Raw genomic sequence first — 14,257 nt, forward strand, 5'->3', positions numbered from 1 at the left:
AGGGCAAATTTTACTTGTAATGACCCTACTTAAAGTAAATTAATTTTTCCCCACCATCAGCCATAAGAATCTTTTTCAGTGACTAGCTGGAATATACGCACTGAAAATAATATAATTAAAATGTCCACTCAGAAGTCAAAGATACTGAAAAATAATATAAAATATAATATTTGACCTATAAGAAATTTTCCTATATCTGACATTTTAAAACTCTTCTTATTGTCATAATTCTCTATTTTACTTTTCTGAAATATTTCCCAAAAACTCACTTATAAAATAATTAAATTCATCTACTTTTAAGATGGGAGAAACAAACAGAAAGGAAACATTAAGAAATTTACACTAAGTTTAGCAAGAAGCAAGGGGAAAAGTTGTATGATTTTACTAATTAAGCATAAAGCGTATCTGTACCTGGTAAAAATGTTGTTATAACCTTTGACATTTCCTCCACAATTTCCTGACGGACTCTGAGGTCATCATCTGTTATTCCGTGTTCTTTTGCTAATTCAATAACTGCAACACTTAAAGCAGCCAAGTGGGCAGGGGAAGGAGGTGGCAGAGAACGAAGCTCACTTTCTTCCTGTTTTTCCTATTAATGTAACATTTAACAATAACATAAAAAAAATTTTTGTCTACTTTAATGTCCTTATATTTAGGATAGAAGAACATAAATATATTAACTCAACAAATATTCACCTTCTATATGCCAGATTTAATTTAAGACACCTAGGATATGGAAATGAACAAGAGACAGAAATGTTGTAAGTACTGGAAGATTAAGAAGTCTTTGGGGAGAGGTTATTATTAAACATTAAAAACTAAAACTTGTTCTACTGTACTGTCTTCATAAATTCTGAAATGCTACATCAAAGCCAAAATACTGTAAGTAAAACACTTAGCTGATAATTCTGTGGATAATTTTGCTGCAGCAAAAAGATTGTTTCAGATGGAGGAGAAAGTCTTGAATCCTCTCTGATCTGCACATGATACCAGATTAAACGGTCACAGGAAAACATCCTAGACACTACCATCACATTTGTTATACAGAATACCATTTACATTTGATTTCTTTCTGCTCTTTTATCCATCTAATACTAGGCAAAATGTTCCCAAAACCCTGATTCTACTGAAAGTTTGAAAGCCAACTTAAACCAAAAAGCTAAAGAGAGACTATATTATATATACACGATTTTTAAAGATTGATTTATTATTCTGATTTTTAAAAATTTTTTTAAGTTTATTTATTTGAGAGACAGAGAGTGAGTGAGGGAGGAGCAGAGAGAGATAGAGGGAGAGAGAGAATCCCAAGTAGGCTCTGCACTGTCAGCACGAAGCCTGATGCAAGCTTGAACCCACAAACCGTGATACCATGACCCAAGCCGAAATCAAGAGTCAGACACTCAACCAACTGAGCCACCCAGGTGCCCCTATTATTTTGATTTTTAAAAAAATACATGCTAACTGCAAAAGCTACATAAAACATAGGAAAATACAAAGAAGAAAATCATCCACACAATCTCGTCCTATTTCCTTTACTTTTTTTTTTTTTACCACAACAAAGACCATATCATTTGTTTAATATTATAATAATGGCATTTTCTATTACCACATTTTAGTCAAGAGACATTCTCTTATTTTTGATACATTTAGTTCCCAACAAATTGAAAAATCAGAAGTAGTTTGTTCGCTCTCCTCCACCCCTACAATGCACTTAAACAAAGACTGGTCTATTCCTAATTTTATTCATTGTTACTATATTCAGTCTTAACATAAGTGAAGTTTACCTAAGGTATAGAAAATCAAACATGGCCGTAAGACAGCTTCATTTTTCTTCCAAATTTTTAGTTAAATTCTAGTTAGAGGAAATAGACAACAAATAAATATATACATTCATGTCAGATAAAGCTATGAAGAAAAATCAAACAGGGTGAGAGACGAGTTTGACGGGTAGGGAGTATTATTTTAGAATAGAGTGGACAAAGGTAACTCTAAGCAGGTAATATTTGGCAGAAACCTAAAAATGAAGAACAGAAATGTTTAAATTTCTGAGGGAAGAGCATTCAGACACAGAGATGATAAATGCAAAGACTTAAGAGGCAACAAAGTACCTACCTAATGTTATTTGAAGAGATCAATGTGATTAAAGAGGTAACTAAATGATAAGGCTGAAAAGTTAACTAGAAGCCAAATATTGTATGACCTTATGATACGTGATAAGGACTTAAACTTTTATTCTAAGTTGGGAAGCCAGTGAAGAGCTATGAGCAGGAAGTAACATGTTATGACATGTTGTTGTTTTTTTTTTTTTAAGTTTATTTATTTATTTTGAAACAGAGAGAATTCCAAGCAGGCTCCACACCATCAGCACAGAGCCCGATGCAGCGCTCAAACCCACGAACCAGGAGATCATGACCCAAGCCAAAGTCAAGAGTTGGGCGCTCAACTGACTAAGCCACCTAAGTGCCCCCACATGTTATAACATATTTTAAAAGAACAGTCCTGGCTGATAAATGAAAAAAGAATGGACTGTGGGGGGCAAGAAGGAAGGGTAAATTGAAAAGAGTCCAGGTTAAAGATGGTGGTAACTTAGACTAAAACAAAAAGAGTAGAAGTAAGTGCCTGGCTGATTCAGTTGGGAGAACATGGGACTTTTGATCTCAGGATCATGCATTTGAGCCCTACACTGGGCATAGAGACTAGTTTAAAAAAAAAAAAAAAAAATCCCAGAGGCACCTGGGTGGCTCAGTCGGTTAATATTGGACTTTGATTCAGGTCATGATCTCAGGGTTCATGAGTTTGAGCCCCACACTGGGCTCTGTTCTAACAGCTCAGAGCCTGGAGCTTGCTTCAGATTCTGTGTCTCCCCTTCTGCCCTTCCCCCACTCATGCTCTCTCTCTCTCAAAAATAAACATTAAAAATAATTTAAACCCTAGGGATGGTAATAGCTTTCCACTATTAAACAAACAAGAAAATTCCAAACAGAAAGAGTAGAGTGTGTGCAAATGACTCAATTTGGAATATATAATGTTTCAAGGTAAACGCTATAGAATTTGTTAACAGTTTGAATGTGGGATGTAGATGAGAGAGACAAATCAAAGATGACTCAAAAGTGCTTGTCCAAAGCAACTGGGTAAACAAATGGTGGTGTTTCTGGTGATATCTGACAAGTTCTGGAAAGAATTAGTTTAGTCTAAGAAAACATGCCCGGAACACCAGGGTGGCTCAGTTAAGCGTCCGACTTTGGCTCAGGTCATGATCTCGCAGTTTGTGGGTTCGAGCTCTGCGTCGGGCTCTGTGCTGCCAGCTCAGAGCCTGGAGCCTGTTTCTGATTCTGTGTCTCCCTATCTCTCTGCTCCTCCCCTGTTCATGCTCTGTCTCTCTCAAAAATCAGTAAACATTAAGATATATGTATATATGGTGTGTGTGTGTGTGTGTGTGTGTGTATATATATATATATAGAGAGAGAGAGAGAGAGAGAGAGACAGGGAGAGAGGGAGAGAGGGAGAGAGGGAGGGAGAGAGGGAGAGAGAGAGAGAGAGAGAGAGAGAGAAAACATGCCCAAGAAGTAAGAGCTTGCTAACGAGTCATCTATTTCCACTCTCTGGCCATTCATCCCATTCCCCTTACAACTACCAGTTAGTCTCCTAGTTCAAAACTTTCAGTAAATCCTCAACAGAATACTAGCAAACCAAATGCAGCAAAATATTAAATAGATTATATAGCATGACCAAGTGCAATTTATTCCTGTAATGCAAGAAGAGTTCAACATACAATAGTCAATCAACGTAATCACCATCTTAATAAATGAAAGAAAAAAAAATGACTTGAATATCTTGATACAGAAAAAGCATTTGACAAAATTCATCCTTTTGTGGTTAAAAAAAACAAAAACAAAAACAAAAACACTCACCAAACTAGGAATAAAAGGAAATGACCTCAACATAATAAAGACATATAAAAACTCACAGCTAACATTAAACTCAGTGGTTAAAGACTAAAAGCTTTTTCTCTAAGATCAGGAACAAGTCAAGAATGCCAATTTTCGGGGTGTCTAGGTTGCTCAGTTGATTCAGCATCCAACTTCAGCTCAGGTCATGATCTCATGGTTCATGAGTTAGAACCCCACACTGGGCTCACTGCTGACAGTGCAGAGCACACTTCAGATACTCAGTCCCTCTCTCTCTCTGCTCCTCCCCTGCTCGCACTCCCTCTCAAAAATAAACATTAAAAAAAAAAAAAAAAAAAGAATGCCCATTTTTACCACTTCTATTCAACATATTATTAGAAGTGCTAGCCAGAGGAATTAGGCAAGAAAAAGAAATAATAGGCAACTAACTTGGAATGGAAGAAATAAAATTATCTCTATTCATAGATAACAAGCTAATATGTAAAAAACCCTAAAGATGCCATTTAAAAAAAACTGTTAGAACTAATGAACAAATTCAGTAAAGTAGAATACAAATCAACATGCAAAAATCAGTTGCATTTCTATACACTAACAATACACAATCTGAAAAGGAAATTAAGAAAACAACTCCATTCAACATAGCCTCAAAAAGGAACACCTGGGTGTCTCAGCTGGTTAAGCATCAAACTCTTGACTTAGGCTCAGGTCTTGATCTCAGGATCATGAGACTGAGCCCCACGCTGGGCTCCATGCTGACTGTGGAGCCTACTGGGGATTCTCTCTCTCTCTACTCCCCCCACCCCACTCTCTCTCTCAAAATAAATTTAAAACAAATAATAATAATAAAATAGCCTCAAAAAGAATAAAATACTTAGAAATTAACTTAACCAAAGAGATGAATGACTTTGTACACCGAAAAAATAAAACACTTAAAGAAATAAAAGAAGACATGAATAAACAGAAAGACATCCCATGTTCATGGACTGGCAGGCTTAATATTGTTAAGATGATGTCAATACTACTCAAAGTAATCTACAGATTCAATACAATCCCATTAAAATGGGATTGATTTTTTTTGCAAAAATAGGAAAATTAATCCTAAAATTCACATAGCATCTTAAGGGACCCTAAACAGCCGAAACAATCTTTAAAAACAACAACGAAGTTACAGAATCCACATTTCCTGACTTTGAAACTTACTCTAAGAGCCACAGTAACCAAGACAGTATGGTACTGGTATAAAGACAGATGTATAGGTCAACAGAATAAAACACATAGCCCAGAAACAGATACTCATATATATAGCCAAATGATTTTTTTTTTTTTTTTTTTTTTTTTTTTTTTTTTTTTTTTAACATTTATTTATTTTTGGGACAGAGAGAGACAGAGCATGAACAGGGGAGGGGCAGAGAGAGAGGGAGACACAGAATCGGAAACAGGCTCCAGGCTCCGAGCCATCAGCCCAGAGCCCGACGCGGGGCTCGAACTCACGGACCGCGAGATCGTGACCTGGCTGAAGTCGGACGCTTAACCGACTGCGCCACCCAGGCGCCCCCAAATGATTTTTAATAAGGGTGTCAAGACTGTCCAATGGCAAATGGACTGGCTTTTCAACAAATCATGCTAGGAAAACTGGACATCCATATGCAGTATAGACCCTTATCTTATACCAATATACAAAAATTAGCTCAAAATGGATCAAAGACCTAAATGTAAGAGAAAAATTATAAAACTCTTAGAAGAAAACAGAAAAGTTTCATGACACTAGATTTGGCAATGATTTAATGGATATGAAACATAAAAAAAACACACAGACAAAAAAAGAAAAATTAGACAAATTGGAATTTATGAAAATCAAACTTCAGTGCATCAAACAACACAATTAACAGAGTAAAAAGGCAACCCACAGAATAGGAGAAAATATTTGCAAATCACATATATGATAAGGGATTAATATCCAGAACATATAAAGACCTCCTAAAACTTAACAACAAGAAAACAACCCAATTCAAAAGTGGTCAAAGGACTTGAATAGACATTTCTCCAAAGAAGATATACAAATGGGCAGTAAGTACACAAAAAGGTGTTCAACCTCAGTAATCATTAGGAAAATGGAAATAAAAAGGACAATGAAATACCAATTCACATTTAGTAAGATAACTATTACAAAACAGAAAAAAACAAAAGTTTTGTGAATATAGAGAAATTGAACCCTTGGGCATTGCTAGTAGGAATCTAAAATGGTGTAGCCACTGTAGAAAATAGTATGGCAGTTCCTCAAAAAATTTAACATGTATTTACCATTTGATCCAGCAATTCCACTTCTGGGTATATACACAAATGAAATGAAAGTAGGGATTCGAACAAGTATTTCCTCTACCAATGTTCATACCAGTATCATTCACAATACCCAAAAAGTAGAAATGACCCAAATAGAATAAATTGATGGATGAATGGATACACAAAACATGGTACTATGGACTACTATTCAACATTAACAGGAAGGAAATCTAATACATACTACATTATGGTTGAACCTTTAAGATAAAACACTAAGTGAAATTTGCAGAAAAGGACAAACATTGTAGGATTCCACTTACATGAGGTACCTACAATAGCTAGCCAAGTACACAGACACAAAACCAGGGGCAAAGGGAAGAGGGGAATGAGGAGTTACTGTATAATGGGTACAGAGTTTTAATATGGGATGATAAAAAGTTCTACAGATGCATAGTGCAGATGGTTGTACAATCATGTGAATGTACTTAATGTCACTGAACTGTACACTTAAAAATGGAAAAAATAATAAATTTTATGTCATATGTATTTTACTGCAATAAAAATCATTTTTTAAAACCTTCAATGGCACACACAAAAAAACAAAACACCTTCAAGGGCACCAATAAGATAATGCCCCATCCTTTTAATAAGGAATTCACAGCAATTTAGTTTCAGCTTGCCTTTTTAAGCCCTCCTCCAACCATTCCTCCTACTTCTGCTAAAATTTTAGGCAATATCCATAGTTAAATAGTTACCAGCCATAAAATACTATATGTGCTATTGGGCCTCCAGGTCTTTACTTTCTGTCTCTATTCTGCCTATTTTCCTGATCATTCTCCAGTCTATTGGTTGCTCTTCTTCTACTAGTCCCTTAAACGTTTGTATTCTTTGATCTTCTCTCCTGGTTCCTTTGGGTTATCTCACCCACACCCATGACTTCAATATGCTAAAGATTACCAAATCTGAATTTTGAATTTGTAGCTCCTATTATAAATTCCAGATCATTAGATTCAACTTATTGGTGGACATCTCTAATTGAAATACCCTGCAAGTGTTTCAAATTCAGTATATTCAAAAACTTTTTTTTTCTATTTCCTGAGTAAATGGCACCACAACCTATAATAACACCTCAAATCAAATACCTTATGATCACTCTAGACATCCTAGGCCTCCACCTCCACAACTTTACATCCTAAATCTCTTAAAGTTCTAACCTCAACTCCATTCTGACTATCTACTCCTTCTTATCAAATGTTCATCATTGCCTGACTGGATTATCATGAGAGACTAACTGGTCTCCCCAAACCTAGACCTTTCAAAAGATTCTTTTTTTTTTTTTTTTTTTTTTTTTTTAATTTACTTCCAAATTAGTATATAGTGCAACAATGATTTCAGGAGTAGATTCCTTAGTGCCCCTTACGCATTTAGCCCATCCCCCCTCCCACAACCCCTCCAGTAACCCTCAATTTGTTCTCCATATTTATGAGTCTCTTCTGTTTTGTCCCCCTCCCTGTTTTTATATTATTTTTGTTTCCCTTCCCTTATGTTCATCTGTTTTGTCCCTTAAAGTCCTCATATGAGTGAAGTCATATGATGTTTGTATTTCTCTAATTTCACTTAGCCTAATACCCTCCAGTTCTATCCATGTAGTTGCAAATGGCAAGATTTCATTCTTTTTGATTGCGGAGTAATACTCCATTGTATATATATACCACATCTTCTTTATCCATTCATCCATCGAGGGACATTTGGGCTCTTTCCATACTTTGGCTATTGTTGACAGTGCTGCTATAAACATGGGGGTGCATGTGTCCCTTCAAAACAGCACACCTGTATCCCTTGGATAAATACCTAGTAGTGCAATTGCTGTGTAGTAGGGTAGTTCTATTTTGATTTTTTTGAGGAACCTCCATACTGTTTTCCAAGGTGGCTGCACCAGCTTGCATTCCCACCAACAATGCAAAAGAGATCCTCTTTCTCCGCATCCTCGCTGCACCAGCTTGCATTCCCACCAACAATGCAAAAGAGATCCTCTTTCTCCGCATCCTCGCCAACATCTGTTGTTGCCTGAATTGTTAATGTTAGCCATTCTGACAGGTGTCAAGTGGTTCAAAAGATTCTTTCACACTTGAGTATGAAAGAGTTTGCAAAATACATGTCATTAAGCTCCATAAACCTCAAAATAAAATTCAAACAGTGTAAGTATACATATTCATTCATGATCAGGCTTTTGCCTAACTGTCCAATTATCTATATATTTCATCCTCTCCTTTGTGTGCTTCAGTTATGCTAAACTACTAGTTGTTTCCTGAACACACTCTGCCATTTCTTGCCTCAAACCAACCCTCCACGTGATGGTTTCTCTTCCATAAAGATACATTCTCATTTCTACATTTGGCTAACATTATTAAGAACCAGGATCATATTCTCTATTCACCTTTTCTGACTCACTACACAAACTGTTACATAAGTCCCAATCTGCTGTCATACCATATTCTAAAAACCATCTACTATGACACTTAACCACATTCTTTCTCAATCAACCATTTGCTTATATGCCCGCAAACTCCTTGTGTCCACAGGTTATGGAGCTGTACTTCTTTTTACATTTCCGTAGCAGCAGTACCTAAAGCAGAAGCTGAAGGTACACAATAAATTCTTTATAAATTAAAAAAAAAATCTATATTAGTCTTTTTACTGGAAAATATAGTTCAATTATCTTTTTGGATATGCATAAAATTAGTATGATTGAGCTTTTTAATCTGTTTTTCCTGACACCATCAAGCCTTGTGCCCTACCCCAAATCTGCCCATTGTTTGGGATGGAGGCTTTTTCATTATCTTATTCAATCTTTCTACCTCTAATAGTTCAGAGGTTATACTTTTTTGCTACTCATAAAATGTATACCCTAGGTATTTCAACATGGATACTTAACCTAACAATATCTAAAACAAACCAGTATCTTTTATTCTCCTCCAAACCAGAAAATCTTTTTAAAGTTTTAATTTGGATAACCCTCTCAAAATTTACATCCTATTATTGTTAGTATTTTAGTACTAGCCTGCATTTTTCTCCATGACAAACTGAATGCTATTGTTGTTGTTGTTGTTACTGTCATTTTATTCAACCGATGTATCTTTAACTCTCCAATCCTTCTTCCAACTCTCTTATTTCCTCAAAGATCATTTTTAGTCTAAAATACAGCCTTTAGAATTTACTGAGGGTCTTTTGGAGGTTAACTCACTTCATTTATCCATCAATATATTCTGTGCTTAGTATTGTTAGATATTGTTAAGATATTGTGCTAAGATATTGTTAGATACACCTTTATGGGTGACCCCACCTTTTCTTTTTGACTGCTTTTATGAAAAGTACTTTACTGAAATATAATTGACATAAACAGCACAAATATAAAGTTTACAATTTGGCTGATATCTGACATACATATACCACCATAAAACCAGCACTGTAGTCAACGTAATAAATGTATCAATCACACATAAAAATTCCTTCATATCCCTTTGTGACCACTCTCCCACCCTTTTACACACATACTTGGGCAACCAATGACCTGCTTTTGACAACTACAGTTTAGTTTGCATTTTCTAGAGTTTTACATAAATGGAATCACACAATACATACTCATTTTTATCTGGCTTCTTTCACTCATGTTAATTATGTTAAGATTCATCTGTGTTGTATATATCAACAGATCATTCCTTTTTACGCCAAACAGAGTAACATGGTATGAATATATACCACAATTTGTATATCCTTTCACCTACCTATTCATGTACATTTGGCTTCTCTGCATTTTTTGGCTAATAATTGCATATAAAGCTGCCATGAACATTAGTATACAAGTATTTGTACAGACATATGCTTTCACTTCTACTGGGTAAATACATAGTAATAGAATAGCTGATAGTGTATTAGGTGTATGTTTAACTTCTTTCAAACTGCTGAAGTGTTTTCAAAAGTGGATGTACTACCACATGATCCAACAATTCCACTTCTGGGTACTTACCCAAAGGAAACAAAAATGCTAACTCAAAAAGATATTGTACCTCCTCATGTTCACTGCAGCATTACTTCTAATAGCCAACACATGGAAACAACCTAAGTACCCATGAATGGATGAATGAAAAATGTGATAGATATAGATATATACTTCCCATTGTGTATGTGTGTATATATACAACAGAAATTACTCAGCCAAAAAAAGAAAGACATTTATAACAGGGATGGATGCTGAGGTCATTATGTTAAGTGAAATAAGACAGAGAAAGAAATCCTACATGATCTCACTTATACGTGGAATCTAAAAAACACAAACTGAACTCATAAATACAGAGAACTGATACCAGCATTCTTCTCGAAGCTAGAACAAGCAATTCTAAAATTCATATGGAAACACAAAAGGCCCCGAATAGCCAAAGTAATTTTGAAGAAGACCAAAACAGGAGGCATCACAATCCCAGACTTTAGCCTCTACTACAAAGCTGTAATCATCAAGACAGCATGGTATTGGCACAAAAACAGTCACAAAGACCAATGGAAGAGAATAGAAACCCCAGAACTAGACCCACAAACATATGGCCAACTAATCTTTGACAAAGCAGGAAAGAATACCCAATGGAAAAAAGACAGTCTCTTTAACAAATAGTGCTGGGAGAACTGGACAGCAACATGCAGAAGGTTGAAACTAGACCACTTTCTTACACCATTCACAAAAATAAACTCAAAATGGATAAAGGACCTGAATGTGAGACAGGAATTTACCCAAGGGATACAGGAGTACTGATGCATAGGGGCACTTGTACCCCAATGTTTATAGCAGCACTCTCAACAATAGCCAAATTGTGGAAAGAGCCTAATGTCCATCAACTGATGAATGGATAAAGAAATTGTGGTTTATATACACAATGGAGTACTACATGGCAATGAGAAAGAACGAAATATGGCCCTTTGTAGCAACGTGGATGGAACCAGAGAGTGTGATGCTAAGTGAAATAAGCCATACAGAGAAAGACAGATACCATATGTTTTCACTCTTATGTGGATCCCGAGAAACTTAACAGAAACCCATGGGGGAGGGGAAGGGAAAAAAAAAAAAAAAAAGAGGTTAGAGTGGGAGAGAGCCAAAGCATAAGAGACTCTTAAAAACTGAGAACAAACTGAGGGTTGATGGGGGGTGGGAGGGAGGGGAGGGTGGGTGATGGGTATTGAGGAGGGCACCTTTTGGGATGAGCACTGGGTGTTGTATGGAAACCAATTTGACAATAAATTTCATATATTGAAAATAAATAAATACATACATACATACATACATACAGAGAACTGATTGGTTGGGATGAGCAAGATGGGTGAAAGTGATTAGATGGTATAAACTTTCAGTTATAAAATAAATAAATCTTAGGAATGTAATGTACAGCATGGTGACCACAATTAGTAATAATGCATTGTATATTTGAAAGTTGCTAAGAGAGTCAATCTTAAAAGTTCTCACCTCAAGACAAAAAATTTATTATGTGTGGTGCTGTACAACCAGACTTATTGTGATCATTTTGCAAAACGTATAGTGAATCATTATGCTGTCTACCTAAAACTATGTATCTCAATTAAATCTCAATTATATCTGAATTAAAAAATTATTGAAAATAACTAAAAGTTTTTAAAAAGTGCAAGTACTACTTTACATTTCCATCAGTACTGTTTGTGACTTACAGTTTGGGGTCCACATCCTTGACAAACCTTGGTACAGTTATTTTTTTTTAATTTTTAGCTATTCTTGTATTGATTTCCCTAATGTAAAGATACAGAACGTTGAACATCTTTTCATGTGTTTGATATCTGTTTATCTTTTGTAATGAAGTGTCAACTCCAATCTTCTGCCCATACTTTTATTGGACTGTTTATTACTGAGGTTTTTAATTTTTTTATTGAACTATAATTAACATACAATGTTGTATTAGTTTCAGATACACAATATAATGATTCAACAATTTTATACATTTCTCAGTGCTCATTATGCTTATTAGTGAGCTTTCAAAGTTGTTTCTACCTTCTACATATAAATTATTGCCAGATACATGATTTGCAAGTATTTTCTCCCAGTCTGTAGCTAATATCATCATTTTTTGAATAGTATCTTCCAAGGAACTGAAGTTTGCAATTTTGAGGAAGTCTCATTAATCATTTGTGTCCTTTAGTGTCATATTTTTTAAAATTGTGACTAACCCAAGGTTATAAACATTTTTTCCTATAGTTTCTTCTGGAAATTTTATGCTTTTAGGTTTTACATTTATGTCTGTTATTCATTTTAATTTTTTTATACAGTACAAATTATGGATCTAATTATTCTAGAGCCATATATTTAGAAGACTATCATTTCTCCACTGAATTGCTTTTGAACGTCAAAAATCAGTTGTTCACACATGTGTGGACCTATTTCTAGACTCACCATTCTGTTCCACTGATCTATTAGTCCACTTGATGCCAGTACCACACTGTCTTGATTATTGTGGCTTTGTTAAGTCTGGAAATAAAGTGTATTAGCCTTCCACCTTTGTTCTCTTTCAAGGTTGTTTTGGATCTTCTAGATAGAGCCTTTGTGTTCTCATATGAATTTTAGAATCAGTTTTTAAATCAGGATTTTGGCTGGGATTATGTCGAATCTATTCATCAGTTTAGAAAGAACTGACAATAATATTAATTCTTCTAACACCCAAACAAGACGATTTCTCCATTTATTTAGCTCTTTGGTTTCTCTCAGGAATGTTTTATAGTTTTCTGTACACAAGCTTTGCATATTTTGATGCTATTTTAAATAGGGCTTTTTTTTAACTTCTAGATTTCACTAAATATTCTATATAAACAATTATATTGTCTATAAATACAGTTTTGCTATTTCTTTTAGAACCTCTAATACAATATAGAACAAAAGTGTTAAGTGTGAACATTATCTTCTTTCTTCTCCAATTTTTTTAATGTCATAAAATATACACCACATAAATTTCACTATCTTAACTGTTAGGGTACATTTCAGTGACATTAAGTAAATTCATACTGTACAACCATCACTATCATCCATCCACAGAATTTCCATCTTACAAAACTGATACTCTATATCCATTCATGATAACTCCCCATTCCCTCATTTCTGCAAGGTTCTGGCAACCACCATTCTACTTTCTCTATGATTTTGTCTATTCTAAATATCTCAGGTAAATGAATTCATATAGTATTTGTCTTTTTGTTACTGGCTTACTTTATTTAGCATAATGTCCTCAAGATTCATCCATGTTATAGTATATCAGAATTTCCTCCCTTTTTATCACCCATTGTATGTTTATATAACATTTTGCTGACCCATTCATCTACAGATGGACACTTGGGTGGCTTCTATGTTTTAGTCATTATGAATGATGCACTATGAACACAGGTGTACAAATACTTCTTCAAGACCCTGCTTTCAGTTCTTCCAAGCATACACTCAGAAGTGTAACTGCTGGATCATATGGTAATTCTTTTTTTTTTAATGTTTATTTATTTATTTTTGAGAGGGAGAGAGCACAAGCAGGGGAGGGGCAGAGAAAGAGAGGGAGACACAGAATCTGAAGCAGGCTCCAGACTGATCTGCCAGCACAGAGCCCAACGCAGGGCTCAAACTCATGAACCATGAGATCATGACCCTGAGCCGAAGTCAGATGCTTGACTGAGCCACCCAGGCACCCCAGTAATTCTACTTTTAATTTCTTGAGGAAACACAATACTATTTTCACAAGAGCTATACCATTTTTTTTAATGTTTTTATTTATTTTTGAGACAGAGAGAGACAGAGCATGGTCAGGGGAGGGGCAGAGAGAGAGGGAGACACAGAATCTGAAGCAGGATCCAGACTCTGAGCTGTCAGCACAGAGCCTGACACGGGGCTTGAGCTCATAGACTGTGAGATCATGACCTGAGCTGAAGTCAGACACTTAACTGACTGAGCCACGCAGGCGCCCCAAGCTATACCATTTTCGTATCTATCTTTTCTCCTAATCTTAGGGAGACAGTGAGTGTTC

General features: G+C 35.4%; 1 protein-coding gene across 12 annotated transcripts in view; it reads right to left on the bottom strand.

Moving 5' to 3' along the window:
* The window catches only part of TUT4 (terminal uridylyl transferase 4), a 138,592-nt gene that overhangs the window by 77,327 nt on the left and 47,008 nt on the right, over nt 1-14,257 (bottom strand). For all 12 annotated transcript variants that reach the window (XM_086716969.1, XM_086716977.1, XM_086716976.1 and 9 more), the window contains one exon: nt 412-589. In XM_086716969.1, the coding sequence (XP_086573095.1) occupies nt 412-589 (178 nt within the window). The remainder of the gene's footprint in view (nt 1-411; nt 590-14,257) is intronic.

Source organism: Puma concolor, chromosome C1, assembly GCF_028749965.1.
Source record: "Puma concolor isolate L17-30 chromosome C1, mPumCon1.1.hap2, whole genome shotgun sequence".
Classification (NCBI taxonomy): Eukaryota; Metazoa; Chordata; class Mammalia; order Carnivora; family Felidae; genus Puma; species Puma concolor.